This window comes from Thalassophryne amazonica, chromosome 6 (genome assembly GCF_902500255.1).
Source record: "Thalassophryne amazonica chromosome 6, fThaAma1.1, whole genome shotgun sequence".
Classification (NCBI taxonomy): Eukaryota; Metazoa; Chordata; class Actinopteri; order Batrachoidiformes; family Batrachoididae; genus Thalassophryne; species Thalassophryne amazonica.
In genome coordinates this window covers 10,106,771-10,129,271 of record NC_047108.1, presented here as the reverse complement: position 1 = coordinate 10,129,271, position 22,501 = coordinate 10,106,771, and the positions used below count along the sequence as shown (strand labels likewise).

Below are 22,501 nucleotides of genomic sequence, written 5' to 3'. Positions count from 1 at the left end.
TGCATATTCAGATGCACGGCAAGTCTTGATCCAGGACTACCACAACAAAGACACTCTGACTGTCAAGTGGAGCAATCAGGGCAGTTCCTTCCACAAAGATCACACCACTGACCGAAGTCAAAGACCGTAAGCCTTTACTCACCTCCAAAAAAGCCAAAGCCAGCAGCTGAATTCAAACCAAATATACTGGGACAACATATAACCAGGATCAATCAGGCTGCTGCTTGCTTCTTTGTGGTGCTTTAGAGGAGAAAACCATCAAGTATTACAACCGCAACCCAGCAATTCCATGAAACCTCCCCCACCCCCCAAAAAGAACAACAACAACAAGCAGGACATCAGTGATGTCAAATGGAGAAAGCTACTCAAGCTGTCAGTCAGTGAGGGCACAACAGGAAGGAGTGTGTGTCACTATGTTAGTGTGTGTGTGCGAGAGGGAGAGAGTGAGTGAGTGAGAGAGCTTATATAACGGCAGTGAATGGCTCGTTATACAAGAAGGATTAGATTGGAAGGGAGACTGGTTATGCAACCCTAACTTGAAATGTCAGTGTGATACTCTGACATAAGTGTGTGCATTTGTGTTTGTGTGCGCTGTGGCTCGTAACCAGGATTACGTGGCTTTATTGCCCCACAGATGCTCTTGTTCTCCTCTGTTCATTCCATCTCTTTTTCACTTTTGTCTTTCTTGTCTCTTAAATCCATATGCTGTCTTTGTTCTGTTCTCGTTTCTCTGCCTCTCTTATCTGCATGTTGTGTGTTGCACCTCAGTCTGTAAGATCAGTGGCGTGTGTGTTGACTCTTTATGGGCTGTGTTTGTGGTACTGTGTACACGCATGTTCTCTGTGCTGAATGTAAATACTCAGACATTCTGTTCCACAAACTAAGTCAAATTCAGGTGTTAGTTATTATCCACGATGAACTCCAGCCGTTTTCACACCAAGAGAAGGGAGCCCCGCTAAAATAAATTAACCAAAGTAAATATGAGTAAATATGAGCGCTAGTCAGCTGACTGATGGGACAGCAAAGCAGAAAGAACTTGTGCTGTTACAAACATATATCAGCGTCTTCTCAGGAGAAGAAACACATTCTCACCTCTTTTTCTCTTATGGAAATGGGAAGACATGCTTAAGATTCAAACAGCATGTGGACCGTAGTGACAGCACCATTACTTGGGTGTATATACCATTTCATGCCACTAGGTGATATTGTTTTACAACTGATAAGAGCTTAAGATCATTAAATGGTAAAATGATAAATGGACTGCATTTACATAGCACTTTTCAATCTGCATCAGACGCTCAAAGTGCTTAATGCACTAATGCCTCACATTCACCCCGATGTGAGGGTGTTGCCATACAAGGTACTCACTACACACCGGGAGCAACTAGGGGATTAAGGACTTTGCCCAAGGGCCCTTAGTGATTTTCCGATCAGGCTGGGATTTGAACAGAGGATCCTCTGGTCTCAAGCCCAACATTTAACCACAAGACCATCACTTCCCCAAATACTTTTTTAATGATTTTAAGTACTTGTTTTAAATCATGAAAACAAGTCCTTGTTGTGACAATCACAACAGGGACATTAAATGCCCCAAAACTGCAAATTTGCAAACATGACATTCAGTCCTGCGTTGCGTGTGTTCCCTCCGCTGCTCCGGCTTCCTGCCACTTCCAAAGACGTGCATGTTAGGAAGAAGAGGAAATTTTAAATTGATTTAAGATGTGACAGAGTGTGAATGAGTTTGCCTATACACTTTGTGCTCATACGTTTACATGCCCTAGCAGAATTTTTTTTTTTTTTTTTTTGCCATTTTTCAGAGAATAGCCAGGCAGGAGTCAACTGAAGAATTACAGAGGGGTCAAAATTAAAAGATGCTCCCATCATATTGAAAACCTATAGCACATTATTTATCTAATCACAAAGATTCCAAAAAGTTTGCAGTTTGGACTATTTATGACTGAATGTTATTGCGTTGGTTGAGTTAATGTGTTTTTTATATAAATGAATAGTTTTCACCATGTGTCATGTTAACATACGAGGGCTGTCAATAAAGTAAGGGTCCTTTTTATTTTTTTCAAAAACTATATGGATTTCATTCATATGTTTTTACGTCAGACATGCTTGAACCCTCGTGCGCATGCGTTGAGTTTTTCCACGCCTGTCGGTGACGTCATTCGCCTGTGAGCACTCCTTGTGGGAGGAGTCGTCCAGCCCCTCGTCGGAATTCCTTTGTCTGAGAAGTTGCTGAGAGACTGGCGCGTTGTTTGATCAAAATTTTTTCTAAACCTGTGAGACACATCGAAGTGGACACGGTTAGAAAAATTAAGCTGGTTTTCAGTGAAAATTTTAACGGCTGATGAGAGATTTTGAGGTGATACTGTCACTTTAAGGACTTCCCACGGTGCGAGACGTCGCTCAGCGCTCTCAGGCGCCGTCGTCAGCCTGTTCAAGCTGAAAACCTCCACATTTCAGGCTCTATTGATCCAGGACGTCGTGAGAGAACAGAGAAGTTTCAGAAGAAGTCGGTTTCAGCATTTTATCCGGATATTCCACTGTTAAAGGAGATTTTTTTAATGCAAGACGTGCGGACGGGTCCGCGCGTCGGGACGCAGCCGACGCGGTGCGGCGGCACAGGAAAAACACCTCCGTGTTGATAACCATTTGTAAAATCCAGGCGGCTTTTGATGGCTTTCAGTGGAGTGAGTATATGAGAAATTGTTTAACAGGCAGGACATGTTCCAACTTGTCCTTAAGGCTTCCAACAGAGGTGTTTTTCCTGTGACAGAGCGTCGCGGCGACCCGTCCGCACGTCTTTCATTAAAAAAATCTCCTTTAACAGTGGAATATCCGGATAAAATGCTGAAACCGACTTCTTCTGAAACTTCTCTGTTCTCTCACGACATCCTGGATCAATAGAGCCTGAAATGTGGAGGTTTTCAGCTTGAACAGGCTGACGACGGCGGCTGAGAGCGCTGAGCGACGTCTCGCACTGTGGGAAGTCCTTAAAGCGACAGTATCACCTCAAAATCTCTCATCAGCCGTTAAAATTTTCACTGAAAACCAGCTTAATTTTTCGAACCGTGTCCACTTCGATGTGTCTCACAGGTTTAGAAAAAATTTTGATCAAACAACGCGCCAGTCTCTCAGCAACTTCTCAGACAAAGGAATTCCGACGAAGGGCTGGACGACTCCTCCCACAAGGAGTGCTCACAGGCGAATGACGTCACCGACAGGCGTGGAAAAACTCACGCATGCGCACGAGGGTTCAAGCATGTCTGACGTAAAAACATATGAATGAAATCCATATAGTTTTTGAAAAAAATAAAAAGGACCTTTACTTTATTGACAGCCCTTGTATGTCACATGTCATAGAATCCAATGGAGGTTAACATTGTTTGACCTTTACTTTGCAATCCACGGCCAAAACTTACCCGTTTATTTATCCTATTATAAGGAAGGCAAAGTCTTTGACCGAGCAATGTTTTTCTCTATCAAAAAATACTGAAGTTGTTTGACTGAAATGGACTATATGCACGCATTAGTTCTGCGATTTATGCCTGATGACACCGGAACTTCCAGTGCGGTCTCGTCAAGAGCCAGATCCGCTACAGCTGGCTCTGCAGAAAAGCAGTCATCATTTTTTTTTTTTTTGTCTTAAACAAATGGCGCACCTGTGTGGTTGATGGCTAGATCACATCAGCAAGCAGAAAATGCTGAGAACAGACTCTTGTGTTACTCGTTACGACGAATATTTATGACCCATTACCTTTGCAGCTCAGCATCTTTCGGGAAAGAGCAAAAACACAAAACAGAGTTACAGCGTACAGAAGCTGGACATTTGGGTACACAGCAGTGATAGCTCGATGTGCTGTCCTCACTCCTCTGGAAAGAAAACTTGGTCTTCTTCGATGTCATGACAGATACACACAACCACAAAAATATGAACAATGACATGAAAAAACATACTAGAAACATAAATTGATTTTTGAAGTTTTTGGATGTCGAACAGAATCAAACACTGGCATCTGCCATAGCCGGAAATGACACTGCAATCAGACATTTTAACGGAAACACATCACACTACTCCGTGCATATAGTCCATACTGTAAAAATTGAAAATTCAATTGGGCAATATTATTTTAAGAATTTTCTTCAGGGGTTGATGACTTCATTGAAAAACTAATGTTTACACAACAAAACATTTATTCTCCTGACTTATGTGGCGATATTTAATGACAATATCACAAAACAACATCATTTTAATGTAGAAATATTCATTACAGGATCTCTCTCTCTCTCTCTCTCTCTCTCTCTCATCATAGAAACTTGATCCCTTCTTCAAGATCTGTAATCAATGTCACAACAGTATATATTATTTATGCCTAATTCACAAATTTGATTATAAATGACTAATTACCACTAAGCACTTTTTAAGAAGCTGATCCATGACATAGAGAGATTCCATCTGATTGAATTACTTTTACAACTATCTGAAGAATGCACGATTACTGCACAGGGTGTAAGTCTAGTATCTGTGTCAAATTTGGTGCTTGTTTCCCCATTTGAAAGATTCCTCTGTAAATATTCTGTAATGTGCTGTGCTATCAGGAGGTTGTAGATTTGTCTGAGTGTCTCACCTGCTTTGTGTGCGCTCTTTGCCTTAGTGGAAGTGGGTGCATTTGTTTTGGCGTTGTCCTCACTTATGCCGGTGCTACTCGAGTTGAGGCAGATCACTTCCTGTCTGGCTGATGTCACCAACTGCTGAGAGGCTGCTGAGAGATGACAACATGAGGACAAGGTGAGGAACGAGTCAAGAATGAGAAGGGAAAGAAAAGCAAATGTGAGATGGAGGACAGAAAAAAAAATGAGAGAGATAGGTGTCAGAGAAATCAAGAGGTAAAAACAGCAGAAACAAAAACTGTCTTTTTAAAGTGTAAAATTCTTGAACCCAATTAATCCAAGTATCAATGATAAAGCAAGTCATTAATTTTCATTACTGTAGCTTCACAACCTACAACCCCTGGCAATAATTATGGAATCACCGGCCTCGGAGGATGTTCATTCAGTTGTTTAATTTTGTAGAAAAAAGCAGATCACAGACATGACACAAAACTAAAGTCATTTCAAATGGCAGCTTTCTGGCTTTAAGAAACACTATAAGAAATCAGGAAAAATAATTGTGGCAGTCAGTAATGGTTACTTTTTTAGACCAAGCAGAGGGAAAAAAATATGGACTCACTCAATTCCGAGGAATAAATTATGGAATCACCCTGTAAATTTTCATCCCCAAAACTAACACCTGCATCAAATCAGATCTGCTCGTTAGTCTGCATCTAAAAAGGAGTGATCACACCTTGGAGAGCTGTTGCACTAAGGGGACTGACATGAATCATGGCTCCAACATGAGAGATGTCAATTGAAACAAAGGAGAGGATTATCAAACTCTTAAAAGAGGGTAAATCATCACGTAATGTTGCAAAAGATGTTGGTTGTTCACAGTCAGCTGTGTCTAAACTCTGGACCAAATACAAACATGGGAAGGTTGTTAAAGGCAAACATACTGGTAGACCAAGGAAGACATCAAAGCGTCAAGACAGAAAACTTAAAGCAATATGTCTCAAAAACGAAAATGCACAACAAAACAAATGAGGAACGAATGGGAGGAAACTGGAGTCTGTGACCGAACTGTAAGAAACCGCCTAAAAAGGAAATGGGATTTACATACAGAAAAGCAAAACGAAAGCCATCATTAACACCTAAACAGAAAAAAACAAGGTTACAATGGGCTAAGGAAAAGCAATCGTGGACTGTGGATGACTGGATGAAAGTCATATTCAGTGATGAATCTCGAATCTGCATTGGGCAAGGTGATGATGCTGGAACTTTTGTTTGGTGCCGTTCCAGTGAGATTTATAAAGATGACTGCCTGAAGAGAACATGTATATTTCCACAGTCATTGATGATATGGGGCTGCATGTCAGGTAAAGGCACTGGGGAGATGGCTGTCATTACATCATCAATAAATGCACAAGTTTACATTGATATTTTGAACACTTTTCTTATCTCATCAATTGAAAGGATGTTTGGGGATGATGAAATAATTTTTCAAGATGATAATGCATCTTGCCATAGAGCAAAAACTGTGAAAACATTCCTGGCAAAAAGACACATAGGGTCAATGTCATGGCCTGCAAATAGTCCGGATCTTAATCCAATTGAAAATCTTTGGTGGAAGTTGAAGAAAATGGTTCATGACAAGGCTCCAACCTGCAAAGCTGATCTGGCAACAGCAATCACAGAAAGTTGGAGCCAGATTGATGAAGAGTACTGTTTGTCACTCATGAAGTCCATGCCTCAGAGACTGCAAGCTGTTATAAAAGCCAGAGGTGGTGCAACAAAATACTAGTGATGTGTTGGAGCGTTCTTTTGTTTTTCATGATTCCATAATTTTTTCCTCAGAATTGAGTGATTCCATATTTTTTTCCCTCTGCTTGGTCTAAAAAAGTAACCGTTACTGACTGCCACAATTTTTTTTTTCCTGATTTCTTATAGTGTTTCTTAAAGCCAGAAAGTTGCCATTTGAAATGACTTTAGTTTTGTGTCATGTCTGTGATCTGCTTTTTTTCTACAAAATTAAACAACTGAATGAACATCCTCCGAGGCCGGTGATTCCATAATTTTTGCCAGGGGTTGTACTAGTGCTAAGTATCTAATAAATACTTTTACAGGCAGAGCCAAAGGATACTCAAAATATGCGGTCGTTTAGGGCCTCCATGCCACCAGGGGGACCCCAAGAGCACTGAGAAATCATGATAAGAAATATATATAACTTTGAATCATTAATAAATTTGAATAACTCCAATTAATTGATACATCATATATTGATTAGTTCGAGGTTTTAGTTACAGAATGACGATAAATAAATAAATTATCATGGTTTTTCTCCTCTTGCGCACCTTTTGTCCTCAGGAGCTTCCGTAGCTCCCCCCTCCTTCCCGCTTACTTCACACAACAACCACAGGTATACCAGATCGGGTCGAGCCTGCCCCTGAGCGGATCGCGGCCCCGCCATCTTGAAAGGTTGAAATTTGAACTGTGTTTTCTATTGACAGGAGCTCCACTTTATGCTACATTCACAGCCTTATAGGGAGAAACAATCAAAAGTTATGATAACTCTGACTTTATACATTGAATCTACATATCTGAATTGACCTAAGCCCAAGCTTTCACATCTTAAATGTAAATAATGGTGGAGAAGTCGGCCAGAGAATCGACAGTGATTACAAGCGGAGAGCATGCATTTTCCACTGACAGCTGCAGCGCTTCAACCTTTAAAGATGGGCGGGTCGCGATCCGCTCGGGGCAGGCGTTTTCTACAGGTCTTGTCTATGTAGTAAATCTGTGACAACAGCAACATGGCTAACGGGAACGCAGAGTGAGTGTTTGGTCAGTGGTTTGGGGAACAAGTGACTGCATGCTGCAAAGTTTGTCTAAAGCCGTCTGCAACAAAAGGCAGCAACACAACAAACTTATTCCAGCATCTAAAACAGAGGCATCCAGCCGAGTGGGACTTTACGAGGTAAACAAGAGCACTACAACAAACTAACTCCTGCTAAAAAGCAGCTTACTGTGGTGGAATCATTCAACAAGTTTTTTTTTAAAACAAAAGAACAGCTGGAACTTCAATTCCAGGAGGTAAGTAGAGGTTACTTTTGTTAAGGTTTTGATCAAACAAAAGTAAAAGCAAAATAAATTTAAAAGCAAAACAAATGAAACTGTTTAACTTGTTTACTGTAAATGCGGTGTCTTCTCTGCTGATGTTACTTTCAAATAGTTAATGTAATTCACGTATATACCACTCTGCATTTAGAAGTTAATTAGAACATTTTTATGAGAATGCTATGCCTGTAAGGTTAAAAACAATAGCCAGAATGACACCAGTATGATGTTAACTAATTACAAATAATGCTAATGATTGTGGGTACATTACACACAGTGTAGCCTATGGAATAATGAGATATCTGATGCTGAGGTGGTGGTAGTGGGGGCCCCAGATGAAATTCTGCTTAGGGCCCCATAAAGGCTTGGGTCATTCCAGTTTACAGGTCAGTTCATGGACATGTCAGTATCATAAATTCTGAATAAAATTTGACACCGTTTGTAAGAACAGCAAATGAATGATAGTCTTATGCTTTTTCTACTGTTTCACAGTAGAGAGGAGAATCGTCTGTTACTTGCCTGTACTTTCTAAAGATAAGATGAAATCTACAGCATTCAGGTTCTGATGCAGTATCAAGCAAAAGCTTAACAAACTGGAATTTACCTACACTGTAACGACTTACTCCCTCATCTAGGTGATGTTCAGTTTAACACAATCTTAAGTATCTCAATGAAACCATGACTGTGTTTCTGTACAATCATACCAGTTGTGTATTCAGGTAGTAGTGGTGTGGAGAAATCCTGTTTTCTTTGATGCTCCAGACGCCGCCTCCTCTCCACCTCCTCCTGCTGGGCGGCTTTGGTCACTGCATCCAACTGATAATCCCTCAGTAACTTCCTACAAACAAAAAAACGTCAACACGGTTCTTCTTCTTTTGGCTGCTCTGGTTAGGGGGTGCCCCAGCAAATCATACACCTCCACCTCACCCTATCCTCAGTACAGTTGTGCTCAAAAGTTTACATACCCTGGCAAAATTTTTGCTTTTTTGGCCATTTCTAAGCAAATATGAATGACAACACAAAAACTTTTTTTTCACTCATGGTTATTGGTTGGGTGAAGCCGTTTATTGTCACACAACTGTGTTTTCCTCTTTTTAAATCAAAATGACAAGAGAACTACCCAAATGACCCTGATCCAAAGTTTACATACCCCTGTTCTTAATACTGTGTATTGCCCATTTAACATCAATGACAGCTTGGAGTCTTTTGTGGTAGTTTTGGACGAGGGTCTCTGATAGTAAAGCTGCCACTGAATATGTCTTGGACTTTATTGACATCAATTATGAAGAAATGCAAACAATATGACACTTTATGGTAAATCTGCATGGAGTAGACAGTTCTCAAAAACTGAGTGACTGTGCAAGAAGGAGAAGAGTGAGGAAAGCCACCAAGACACCCAGACAACCCAGGAGAAGTTATGGGCTTATGTGGCTGTGACTGGAGAAATTATACACAGTGCAAGCTTTGCATTTTGCATCACCACTCTTAGCTTCATAGTGGAGTAGAGCAGAGAAGGATTTTCTTTCACCAAAACAGATCAAATCCAGGCTTGCGTCTCAGATGTACCTTCTGGTAATTTGTAGCTAAACTTTCTGGTCTTCTTTTTAAGAAAATCCTCCTCTATACCACTTCATCATGAAGATGGATAAGTGAACAGTGTCTGATTTTATGTTTGTAAATGATGAACTATTAATGATCAACGTTTCTTAAATGATTTATAGAGAATTAAAAAATCATTTATAAATGACATTACATATTTTATTATTAAGCCATCTATTTATGTTCTTACCAATGAGTAGCTAATAAAAGAATGCTTTGTAAATGTTTTACAAGCAGTTATTTAAGCATTTACTTACACTTTATAAATGCTTTACTAATGCTTTATCGCATGCAGTTAATATAAAGTGTTACCAAAATGTCTTACTTTTGCATTTGATGAATATGATTTGCTGACTGTGATTTTAGCAAAAATGATTCTGTAGAGCTGGATCACATTTTTATTGTCCAGGTCTCCATGGTAAAAGAGATCTCGATCTCAGTGGAACTAACCTGTTTAATTAAATGTTAAATTAAATTATATTATAATAATATGTCCTATTGATTTACATGTTACATTTTGCTAACTGCTGGTTTCACACTCAGTGCGTTCTTGATGAATATAATTTATTCTGTGCGTTTCTCAGATTATATGTGCATCTAAAGAGATTAAAGTTTGTGAGGTTGTAAAATATGAGTATTTCTGATAAACTTGTGAAGCGGAGGTTACTCCAGGGTGGTAGTTGTACCCAACTGATATTTATTAATCTTGCACAACTAATATTTAGTCTGAATGAATGAATGAATTTATTCGGCACACACAGACTCAAAACAGTAAAGAAAACAATTTAACAATGTACTCATGTGCCCGAAAGGTTGTAGGCAGATGCATAAGCTCATAAATGCCCACCCCTTTAAAAAAAAAAAAAAAGGCAAAAAATAAAAATGCATACATATGTATGTAAAAATCTACATATACCCATGATAACTAATATAAAATATAAATTAATCACACAACTAAAATTTGAAAATACAAACAGCAGTACACCAGTGCACAAACCCAAAAACAAAATAAAATCGCTAAACCTAATTGATCATGCTGTTACAAGTAATTAAAAAAAAAAAAATTTATAGAGGCTTTTAAAGCCAACAAAGTTACCAAATGATTTAATGTTATCAGAGCAGTTATTCCAAATATTAACAGGTCCTGGACATGTTGTAGTAAAAGCTTATTATTTACTTTAAAGGGGAACAGAACCGCTTTTAGAGAATTTGTTTGTGCATTCCTTGGTAAAAATGAAGTGTTATTCATACATTTGCAGAATGTTTGAGCGCAGTGTAGATAAAATTATTTGAATCAAATTTGACACTAAAACTGACATGTAAATCACCACTGGCTGAAGTCAGTGGAGGGCACTTCCGGTTGATGTCACTGGTTGGGGTCGTCGTCTGCAGGGGACAAGTGCAGTTTACTGAGCTCGCTCATTGAAATTGTACTAGTCTCATCAAGAAACAGGTGGAATATGCCGGAAAGCTGCGCATGTTGGCAAAGCCACAAACGGAGGAACAAGGGAGACAATATTTCCATCCATAAGTAAGTGGTTTTGGTTATTCTTGTCACTTTGTCCATGACATTTAGTTGATAAACAGGTGTATGTTTCCTGCCCGTGCCTGTGTCGTCAGCTGTGTTTAGCCCGGCAGCGCAGCTTAACAGCACAGATCCGCAGTGGTGGGCACACTTCTGATAATCCGATAACAGATAATTATCGAAGATAATGTTTTCATTATCGGATTATCTTTTTAGATAAATTTAAAAACCATCATCGGACTAATTATCTTCCGATGAATTGCCGTCCGATAACTTTTAGACCGATAATGTAGTAAGCTGAACAGTGAAAAACATTTTCAAAACTATTAAAGCAGTTGAGACCTACCTGTTGAAAGTTTCCTAACAGATATGTTGTTCTATCCTCTGGAGAACTGGAGACCAAAAAAAAAAAATAATTTCCTTTAACACCATACTGATATAATCGCAATATCACCAAGTCATCCAGAGGCATACATTTTTAACTTATGGTTCAACTTCTAACCTACTCATTTTGGACAAGTTATTTAAAATTACTTTTAAAGTAATGTGCTAGGAAGTGTGTTTTATGTAACAACTTCTACCTCCCGAGTGATTTTAGGGTTTCCATGGATGGTGAAGCACAATCCCCGGATCGATTGGCCGTCTGGGGTTGTGACGCAGTGGAGCGAAACCTGCCACCAGGAATGTTTAGGATCCTCAGTTCCACCCGGTGTGAGGAGGTCAAAGTCCCCCCCAATCTGACGGCGGTGCCGGAGGAGTACCACGATCTTGCTGACGTCTTCAGCAAAGATCTGGCACTCACTCTTCCCCCGCACTGACCGTACAATTGCGCCATCGATTTGATCCCGGGCGCTGAGTACCCGTCCAGCAGGCTGTACAACCTCTCACGTCCGGAACGAGAATCAATGGAGACCTACATCCGGGACTCCTTAGCTGCCGGGTTGATCCGGAACTCCACCTCCCTGATGGGTGCGGGTTTCTTTTTTGTGGGTAAGAAGGACGGCGGACTCCGTCCATGCATCGATTACAGAGGGCTGAACGAGATTACGGTTCGCAATCGATACCCATTACCTCTGTTGGATTCGGTGTTCACGCCCCTGCATGGAGCCCAAATATTCACCAAACTCGAGCTTAGGAATGCGTACCACCTGGTTCGGATCCGGAAGGGAGACGAGTGGAAGACGGCATTTAACACCCCCTTAGGTCACTTTGAGTACCTGGTCATGCCGTTGGGCCTCACAAATGCCCCCGCGACGTTCCAAGCATTGGTTAATGACGTCTTGCGGGACTTCCTGCATCGGTTTGTCTTCGTATATCTAGACGATATACTCATCTTTTCTCCGGACCCCGAGACTCATGTCCAGCATGTACGTCAGGTCCTGCAACGGTTGTTGGAGAACCGGCTGTTTGTGAAGGGCGAGAAGTGCGAGTTCCACCGTACTTCTTTGTCCTTCCTGGGGTTCATCATCTCCTCCAACTCCGTCGCCCCTGACCCGGCCAAGGTTACGGCGGTGAGAGATTGGCCCCAACCAACAAACTGTAGGAAACTGCAACAGTTCCTCGGCTTTGCAAATTTCTACCGGAGGTTCATTAAGGGTTACAGTCAGGTTGTTAGCCCCCTGACTGCCCTGACCTCCACAAAAGTCCCCTTCACCTGGTCGGATCGGTGCGAAGCCGCGTTTAGGGAGTTGAAACGCCGGTTCTTGACTGCGCCAGTTCTGGTACAGCCTGATCCTAATCGCCAGTTCATAGTTGAAGTGGATGCCTCTGACTCAGGGATAGGAGCCATGCTGTCCCACAGCAGGGAGTCCGATAAGGTTCTCCACCCTTGTGCCTATTTTTCCCGCAGGTTGACCCCGGCTGAAAGGAATTATGACGTCGGCAATCGGGAACTCCTGGCGGTGAAGGAGGCTCTTGAGGAGTGGAGACACCTGTTGGAGGGAGTGACGGTGCCCTTCACGGTTTTCACGGACCATCGGAACCTGGAGTACATCCAGACCGCCAAGCGGCTGAACCCCAGGCAAGCCCGCTGGTCACTGTTCTCTGGGCGCTTTGACTTCCAGATCACATACCGCCCTGGGACCAAGAACCAACGATCGGATGCCCTGTCCCGGGTGCACGAAGAGGAAGTCAAGGCCGAGTTGTCAGAGCCAACAGAGACCATCATCCCCGAGTCCACTGTCGTGGCCACCCTCACCTGGGACGCGGAGAAGACCGTCCGGGAGGCCCTGGCACAGAACCCGGACCAGGGGACCGGCCCGAGGAACAAACTGTACGTCCCACCAGAGGCCAGCGCTGCAGTTTTGGACTTCTGTCACGGTTCCAAGCTCTCTTGTCATCCAGGGGTGCACAGAACCGTGGCAGTGGTCCAGAAGCGCTTCTGGTGGGCGTCTATGGAAGCCGACGTCTGGGATTACGTCCAGGCCTGTACCACCTGTGCCAGGGGCAAGGCTGACCACAAAAGGACTTCGGGCCTCCTCCAGCCTCTACCGGTGCCTCATCGCCCCTGGTCCCACATCGGCTTGGACTTCATCATGGGCCTCCCGCCGTCCCAGGGCAACACCACCATCCTCACGATAGTGGATCGGTTCTCCAAGGCGGCCCACTTCGTGGCCCTCCCGAAGCTCCCGACGGCCCAGGAGACGGCAGACCTCCTGGTCCACCACGTCGTGTGTCTGCATGGGATACCATCGGACATCGTCTCGGATCGTGGTCCTCAGTTCTCTTCCCAAGTCTGGAGGAGGTTCTGCAGGGAACTGGGGGCCACCGTGAGTCTCTCCTCCGGGTACCACCCTCAGACAAACGGACAGGCAGAGCGGGCTAACCAGGAGCTGGAGCAGGCCCTCCGCTGCGTGACCTCCGCGCACCCGACGGCCTGGAGCAACCATCTGGCCTGGATCGAGTACGCCCACAACAGCCAAGTTTCGTCTGCCACCGGCCTCTCCCCGTTTGAGGTGTGTTTGGGGTACCAGCCCCCATTGTTCCCGCTCGTGGAGGGAGAGGTCGCTGTGCCCTCGGTCCAGGCCCACCTCAGGAGGTGCCACCGGGTGTGGCGGACCGCCCGTTCTGCCCTGTTGAAGGCCCGGACGAGGGCCAAGGCCCATGCAGATCGCCGGCGTTCCCCGGCCCCTGCATACCAGCCCGGGCAGGAGGTGTGGTTGTCGACCAAGGATATCCCGCTTCAAGTGGAGTCACAAAAACTCAAGGGCTGGTTTATTGGACCATTTCCCATCCTCAAGGTCCTCAGTCCGGCCGGATCCACCCGGTTTTTCATGTGTCACATCTCAAACCTCATCACACCTCACCACTCTGCACCCCTGGACCTGCTCCACCTCCCGTCCGGATCATCGACAGGGAGCCGGCATGGACCGTGCGTCGGCTCCTGGATGTCCGTCGAAAGGGTCGGGGGTTCCAGTATCTGGTGGACTGGGAGGGGTATGGACCCGAAGAACGCTCCTGGGTGAAGAGGAGCTTCATCCTGGACCCAGCCCTCCTGGCCGATTTCTACAACCGTCACCCAGACAAGCCTGGGGGTGGGGGGTCCTGTTGTGTGGGCCGCTGAAGAGGAGGTACTGCTCGCCCACCACCACCAGATGGCACCCTGCTTGGAGTGTGGGCTTCAAGCACGAGAGGGCGTCGGAACTACTGGGAGTGACAGCTGTCACTCATCATCAACACCAGCTGTCACTCATCAACCACATCCTCCATAAAAGCTGGACTGCAACTCCACCTCCCCGCCGAGAAATCAGCTACCACTCAGGTAACTTCTCTGCTGCATCCTTAACAAACAAAAGTCTGATCTCATTTACAGCCATTTTCCTACGACATGTCCTTATCTGCTGCATTGGCGTTTGGTGTGGACTGCGACGGCTTCGCCTCACACCCCAACCAGATAAGTGGTTTTCCAGGAGCTGTACTAGTGTGTTACTGGAGGTGGAGATTTTCCCTCCTGGAGGAATTAATTAAGCACTGAAAGATTGCTGGGTGTGTATTCACACACCCACCATTAACTGTTTCTGCCAGCAGTACCGGGTCTGACTGCTGAAGACAGTGGCCACCTGGGGCGCAGGGCTTGGCGGCTCCGGTGTTCTTCAGATCCGTTGGCGGTGGAAGCTGTGTGGGATCCGGCTCTTCTCTTGCCAGACGTCTTCTATCTTCGAGCCTGCCCACACGTCACCTTGTGTATGATTGACGATCCACATTCTCTGTCATTGTCTGTATTTCGTTGTGCGATTCACAACATTAAATTGTTACTTTTTGGCTTATCCATTGTCCGTTCATTAACGCCCCCTGTTGTGGGTCCGTGTCACTACACCTTCCCAACAAAGTGAGCTGAGCCAAAAGACGAAGCTCTCGATCTACTGGTCAATCTTCGTTCCTACGCTCACCTATGATCATGAAGGTTCGGTCATGACCAAAAGAACTAGATAGCAGGTACACGCAAGCAAATGGGTTTCCTCAGGAGGGTGGCTGGTGTCTCCCTTAGAGATAAGGTGAAACGCTCGGCCATCCGTGAGGAACTCGGAGTAGAGCCGCAGCTCCTTCACGTTGAAAGGAGCCAGCTGAGGTGGCTTGGGCATCTGGTAAGGATGCCCCCTGGGCGTCTCCCAGGCAGACCCTGAGGAAGACCCAAGACTAGGTGGAGAGATTATATCTCCACACTGGCCCGGAAAAACCTTGGGATCCCCCAGTCAGAGGTGGTTAATGTGTCCTGGGAAAGAGAAGTTTGGGATCCCCTGCTGGAGCTGCTGCCCCTGTGACCCGGCCCCTGATAAGCGGTTGAAGATGAGTGAGTGATGAGTGGCTAGAGATGGTTACTATTCAACACTAATATGAAATCACATATCACCTTTCCATCCTTCTGATCTTGGGGGACCCTGAAAGATCAAACTCAAGGTCATAACTGTTTAACTCACCCAGTGTGGAGCCCATATGGATTAAAATTTTGGAAAGGTTGTGGGTTAGTGACGGATAAAGTCAAATGTCAAGACCATACAAAATAAATATTAGGGAAAGATTGATTCACTGAATTAATGTGTATGACTCGTGCCAAAGGCGCCGGTGCCGCGCTCCCCATGCACCTCCTCTTGCTTCTCATTTGGGGAACATCAGCTCATGCAGATTGATGAACTATTTCTGCTGCTTGATAATGTTGAAGGTTGAGGTACTGATGGCCTGTGAGGACTTATGAAGTTCACGGTCTTGGTTTCGTACCTGATGTTGCGTCTCATGTGTGCTGGCTTGGAGCTCCTCTTCTTGGCTCCCATCAGGGTGGACGGGGGGGAGGAGCTTTCACTGCTGGACCTGGAGCTGGGTCTGGATGTGGGCTGTGGGGAGGGATGGTGTGACGGCGTCTCCTCTGAGGGAGAGGTCGACAGGGTGAGGTTGCACTGCCACTCGGCCGGGTCGCCTCCCTGAGCCTCATTGTTGGCGCTGAAGGGGGCGCTGTGGGACTGGTCTGTATGAGGAGAGACAAAGAAAAATGATTTTTAAACACAGTTTGAACCAGATCATTTTAGATGCAACATAGTTTTGTGCAAACGGGACCAGAGCAGACGATGCCGTGAAAATTCTGTGTAATTCAAATGTACTACTTTTGAAACATAACCATGGAAAACACAAAATACTAAAATCTTTCTTACTGGTCTGTTTTCACATTTGGTTCATTTTTCTCTGTGTGTTTTTGTGGTTCACCTCCCTCCCCTCCTTCCCCTCTGTCGTTCTGCCAGAGACACACTGAACCAGATCTGAGACTTATGTAAGAGCTGGACCAGAAATGCGGTCAGCTTACAAAACACAGGAGCGGACACACGGGCTGACATTCCAGAGGACAACAAAAGAAAACGAGAGAGAGACAGCAAAAGACATATTACTTTTAATCTGTAGCTACCTTAAACCAAAACAGGGAGGGGGTGGGCGGGTCTGACGGACAAAAGTAAGCAATTACTTCTGTTTGTTTCTTTTTAAATTGATTTTGCATGGAGTCACCACAGCAGAGCCAATATGAATCTGCATGTTGATTTGGCACAAGTTTTACACCGGATGCCTTTCCTGACATAACTACACATATACACGGAAAATAAACTGTCACTGCACGTTATGCTGCTTATAATTTGTAGAGGTACAACCAATTACTATATTCAACATAACTTATTTAAGCAGCATCAAATCATAACACAACAACATATGTTACATGAAACTGCCACACACACACACACACACACACACACACACACACACACACACACACACACACGTGGCAATAGGACAGAAAATTTCCTGGAGTATTTTCTGATTACAGGAAGAAACCTCAAGCAGACCAGACTTAGTGGGGTGACCATCTGCTACGGCCATTAAGCAAAACACATATCTGACAGAACATGCAATAACAAAAATTTAATAAATGTTGCAATAGAACAACCATAGGAGTTGTTATTTGCAGGATCTGGACAACTGAATATACAATGAGTTACAGATAATATTTGGGTGCGTTGACCTTGATATTTTGGATTGATATCTGTCCGATACTGGCCAAAACTACTGAATCACATATTGGGATGGAATCCCAGTCTACTTTTGCACACCAGAGTCATGAATGTTTTCCTTTTGGGGAGCAAAATATTTGTTTGCCAGTTTGAGGTGATGTTTCTTTAGATGTTTCAGTTAGCAAAATACATCCAGACAAAGTTATTTTATATTCATTAACAGATGAGCTGCTTTAAGACAGAAGAAATGTTATCAGTTTGGTTTTGGCAGATACTTCAGGTTCCAGTACCTGTGGTATCGTGCCAACCCTAGTGAGTATCAGTACTCTTGTGAGGACTGGTTATGCAACTTACAGAAGCACATAAAAAGTATTATACAATTTAAAACGCTTCATACTTGACACTGACAAAGCAGGAAACTTAAAATCTCTACTAAACCACAGACATGGCAACCCTCCAAATCAAAACACAACGCAATGGCAAGCAGTCACAAGATACATTACTGAACAAAATAAAACCTGAGGCAACTCATTGACACCGTGCCCCCAGTTCATCAACACGTCCTCCTAAACAACTCACATTTTGTGCATGTGTCTTCTCAGTGCAGGAGCAAAAGCGTAAAAACTAAACAATGTGGCGCTGTAGTTAACATCCAGACTCCTCAAATTACCTTCAAAACTATAATTAGCAATAGAAACTACAAAATGCAAAGTTCTGTCTGTGTTCCTAACATCAAATATTTGTAATCCCATATAAAATAAACAGATTCAACAAGATTTTCTCCACTATCTTGGATTTGGTCCATGCTGAATGTTAATAATGTTTGTGTAGAGAACAAATAGTGTACAAAATATTTGGCTTGCAATTTGTACAGTTGCAGAGATATTGAGGTTTTTAAAAAGGGGTTGTGGCCAGAGTGTTAGGTTGTTCATCCATCCATCCATCCATTTTCATCCGCTTTATCCGGAGTCGGGCTGCGGGGGCAGCAGCTCAAGCAAAGCCGCCCAGACCTCCCGATCCACACACACCTCCCCCAGCTCCTCCAGGGGAACCCCAAGGTGTTCCCAAGCCAGCCGAGAGATGTAATCCTTCCAGCGTGTCCTGGGTCTTCCCCGGGGCCTCCTCTCAATGGGACGTGCCCGGAACACCTCTCCAGCGAGGCGCCCAGGGGGCATCCAGAAAAGATGCCCGAGCCACCTCAACTGACTCCTTTTGACGTGGAGGAGCAGCGGCTCGACTCCGAGCTCCTCCCGAGTGACCGAGCTCCTCACCCTATCTCTAAGGGAGCACCCAGCCACCCTGCGGAGGAAACTCATCTCGGCCGCTTGTACCCGCAATCTCGTTCTTTCAGTCATGAGCCAACTCTCATCGGTAAATCGAGAGCTTTGCCCCCCCTACTCAGCTCTCTCTTCACCACGACGGTCCGATACAGCGACCGCATCACTGCAGACGCTGCACCGATCCATCTATCAATCTCACGCTCCATCCGTCCCTCACTCGTGAATAAGACCCCAAGATACTTAAACTCCTCCACTTGAGGCAAGGACACTCCACCGACCTGAAGAGGGCAAAGCACCTTTTTCCGGTCGAGAACCATGGCCTCGGATTTGGAGGTGCTGATTTTCATCCCGGACGCCTCACACTCGGCTGCAAACCGCCCCAGTGCACGCTGAAGGTCCTGATTTGATGAAGCCAACAGAACCACATCGTCCGCAAACGGCACAGACGATATTCTGTGGTTCCCAAACCAGACCCCCTCTACACCCTGGCTGCGCCTAGAAATTCTATCCATAAAAATAATGAACAGAACCGGTGACAAAGGGCAGCCCTGGCGGAGGCCAACGTGCACTGGAAACAGGTTTGACTTACTACCGGCAATATGAACCAAGCTCCTGCTGCGGTCGTACAGGGACCGGATAGCCCTTAGCAAAGGACCCTGTACTCCCGGAGCACTCCCCACAGGGTGCCCCGAGGAACACGGTCGAACGCCTTCTCCAGATCAACAAAACACATGTGGACTGGTTGGGCGAACTCCCATGAACCCTCGAGCACCCGGTGGAGCGTGTAGAGCTGGTCCAGTGTGCTGCGACCAGGACGAAAACCACACTGCTCCTCCTGAATCAGAGGTTCGACCATCGGTGGAATTCTCCTCTCCAGTACTCTGGAATAGACCTTACCGGGGAGGCTGAGTGTGATCCCCTATAGTTGGAACACACCCTCCGGTCCCCCTTCTTAAACAGAGGGACCACCACCCCGGGCTGCCAATCCAGAGGCACTGTCCCCGATCGCCACGCGATGTTGCAGAGGCGTGTCAGCGAAGACAGTCCCACAACATCCAGAGACTTAAGGTACTCAGGACGAATTTCATCCACCCCAGGAGCCTTGCCACCAGCTTTCTAACCACCCCGGTGACTTCTGCCTGGGTAATGGATGAGTCCGCCTCTGGGTCCCCAGTCTCTGCTTCCTCTTCGCAAGACGTGACGATGGGATTGAGGAGATCCTCGAAGTACTCCTTCCACCGCCCAACAACATCCCCAGTCAGGGTCAACAGCTCCCCACCCGCACCGTAAACAGTGCCGGTGGAGAGCTGCTTCCGCCTCCTGAGGCGTCGGACGGTTTGCCAGAATCTCTTCAAGGCCGACCGATAGTCGTTAGGTTGTTCAGTGTTGCCAAATAAATAAATACATAAATAAATAAATAAATAAAATAAAAAATCCTGCAAAGTTTCCCGTGTAATGCAATGTACATTTGATATTTGCAGGGATTTTTTGACACAATCAGGTGTCTTTAAATTCTAAAGGTGTCAGGCTACAGTTCCATATTTGCCAATTTCTAGCTTGCTGAATACTGTACTGCCATAAAAATAATAATAAAAAAATCATGCACTGATTCCACTATATTGTCACAATGAAACATCAGAAATTTCAAATTGTTACATGCAATACTAATGTTCTAGTGCATTCGAGGAACTAAGCGTATGTATGAAAGAAATCGAAATTTCAGATACATGAGGCATTTGTAGGATATGTAGAATATATATGAGATTTGATTTATTAAAATGGCCTGAAGCTTTTAACGAGTTCAGCTTTACAGTGAGGAAAATAAGTATTTGAACACCCTGCGATTTTGCAAGTTCTCCCACTTACAAATCATGGAGGGGTCTGAAATTTTCATCTTAGGTGCATGTCCACTGTGAGAGACATAATCAAAAAAAAAAAAAAAAAAAAAAAAAATCCGGAAATCACAATGTATGATTTTTTTAATAATTTATTTGTATGTCACTACTGCAAATAAGTATTTGAACACCTGTGAAAATCAATGTTAATATTTGGTACAGTAGCCTTTGTTTGCAATTACAGAGACCAAAGTTTCCTATAGTTTTTCACCAGGTTTTCACACACTGCAGCAGGGATTTTGGTCCACTCCTCTGTACAGATCTTCTCTAGATCTTTTGGAGTTTCAGCTCCCTCCAAAGATTTTCTATTGAGTTCAGGTCTGCAGACTGGTCAGGCCACTCCAGGACCTTGAAATGCTTCTTACGGAGCCCCTCCTTAGTTGCCCTGGCTGTGTGTTTGGGGTCATTCTCATGCTGGAAGACCCAGCCATGACCCATCTTCAATGCTCTTACTGAGGGAAGGAGGTCGTTTGCCAAAATCTCGCAATACATGACCCCACCCACCCTCCCTTCAATACAGTGCAGTCGTCCTGTCCCCTTTGCAGAAGAGCACCCCCAGAGTATGATGTTTCCACAGCCATGCTTCACGGTTGGGATGGTTTTCTTGGAGTTGTTCTCATCCTCTAAACATGGTAAGTGGAGCTGATTCCAAAAAGCTCTATTCTGGTCTCATGTGACCACATGACCTTCTCCCATGCCTCCTCTGGATCATCCAGATGGTCACTGGTGAACTTTAAACGGGCCTGGACATGTGCTGGCTTGAGCAGGGGGACCTTGCTGCCCTGCAGGATTTTAAACCATGAAAGCATCGTGTGTTACTAATGTAATCTTTGTGACTGTGGTCCCAGCTCTCTTCAGGTCATTGACCAGGTCCTCCTGTGTAGTTCTGAGCTTTCTCAGAATCATCCTTACCCCACAAAGTGACATCTTGCATGGAATCCCAGACCGAGGGAGATTGACAGTCATCTTGTGTTTCTTCCACTTTCTAATAAATAATCATAACAGTTGTTGTCTACCAAGCTGCTTGCCTGTTGTCCTGTAGTCCATCCCAGTGTTGTGCAGGTCTACAGTTTTGTCCCTGGTGTCCTTAGACAGGTCTTTGGTCTTGGCTATGGTGGACAGGTTGTAGTGTGATTGAGTGTATAAACAGGTGTCTTTTATACACCTTCACAGACTTGTGGTTCCAAAGAATGTAAAACCATCAACAACAAAATGATCCGTGTGTGCCTCGGCGTGGAACATCTTTGAGAACCACAGTGAAACATAAAAACCTTTCTGTTACGTTGATTCATGATTCTGCTACAATGAAAGGACGAACGTGACACCACAATGATTCGAGTGCAGAAACTGTGAACATGTAGGATGGAACTTTGCTTTTAGTGATACAGTGCTGGAACAGGGCAATAACAATGAGCTGTACAAAATCTTATGAAAGATTCAACAACAAAAACTAACCAAAAAGTCCAAACAAAACAAAAGCAGGTTAACATCCTTTTTTTTTTCTTTTAAAAAGGAGAAAATAAATAATATTTGTGTTAGGCAGAGAAGTTATTTACTTACACAAATCTGTGGGTTTCAAACAGTGTAAACATCATTGCCTAAAAACTTCCATATGTCCTTGACTTTGGCACAGATGTTACAAAAATATCCACTAGAGGGCACTGAAAATTGCACATCAAACATGATGATGGTCAAAGAATAATGTTAATGTTTCTGCCATAAATGAGACAAAAACGTAGGCAACTGCGTATATGGTGGTGATTTGTGTGGTCTTTAAATACTTAATAAAAAATTTTAGATCTAAAATTCTCATTAAAGAATTCTGCCATTGGTCACTGTCTTCTTCGTGTACTTTTGCTGTCAAGCTGCGTTTTGCTTGCATTTTCGCTATACTGCCTCTATGATTTCCAGTGGCATTACCATTTCATCTGTAACTGTCAGCTATGAGACAATAGACATAAACGGGTAATTTTATAGTAACAAAATGAGTCAGTGCAA

The 22,501-nt window shown here is 44.3% G+C and overlaps 1 protein-coding gene across 2 annotated transcripts in view; it reads right to left on the bottom strand.

Annotated features, from left to right (window-relative positions):
* The window catches only part of LOC117511834 (helicase ARIP4-like), a 112,864-nt gene that overhangs the window by 34,348 nt on the left and 56,015 nt on the right, over nt 1–22,501 (bottom strand). The window contains exons 2-4 of one of the 2 annotated variants that reach the window (XM_034171740.1): nt 16,058–16,301; nt 8,424–8,557; nt 4,638–4,772 (exon numbers count right to left, since the gene is read on the bottom strand). In XM_034171740.1, coding sequence (XP_034027631.1) covers nt 4,638–4,772; nt 8,424–8,557; nt 16,058–16,301 — 513 coding nt within the window. The remainder of the gene's footprint in view (nt 1–4,637; nt 4,773–8,423; nt 8,558–16,057; nt 16,302–22,501) is intronic. The other variant, XM_034171741.1, reaches the window with a different exon arrangement.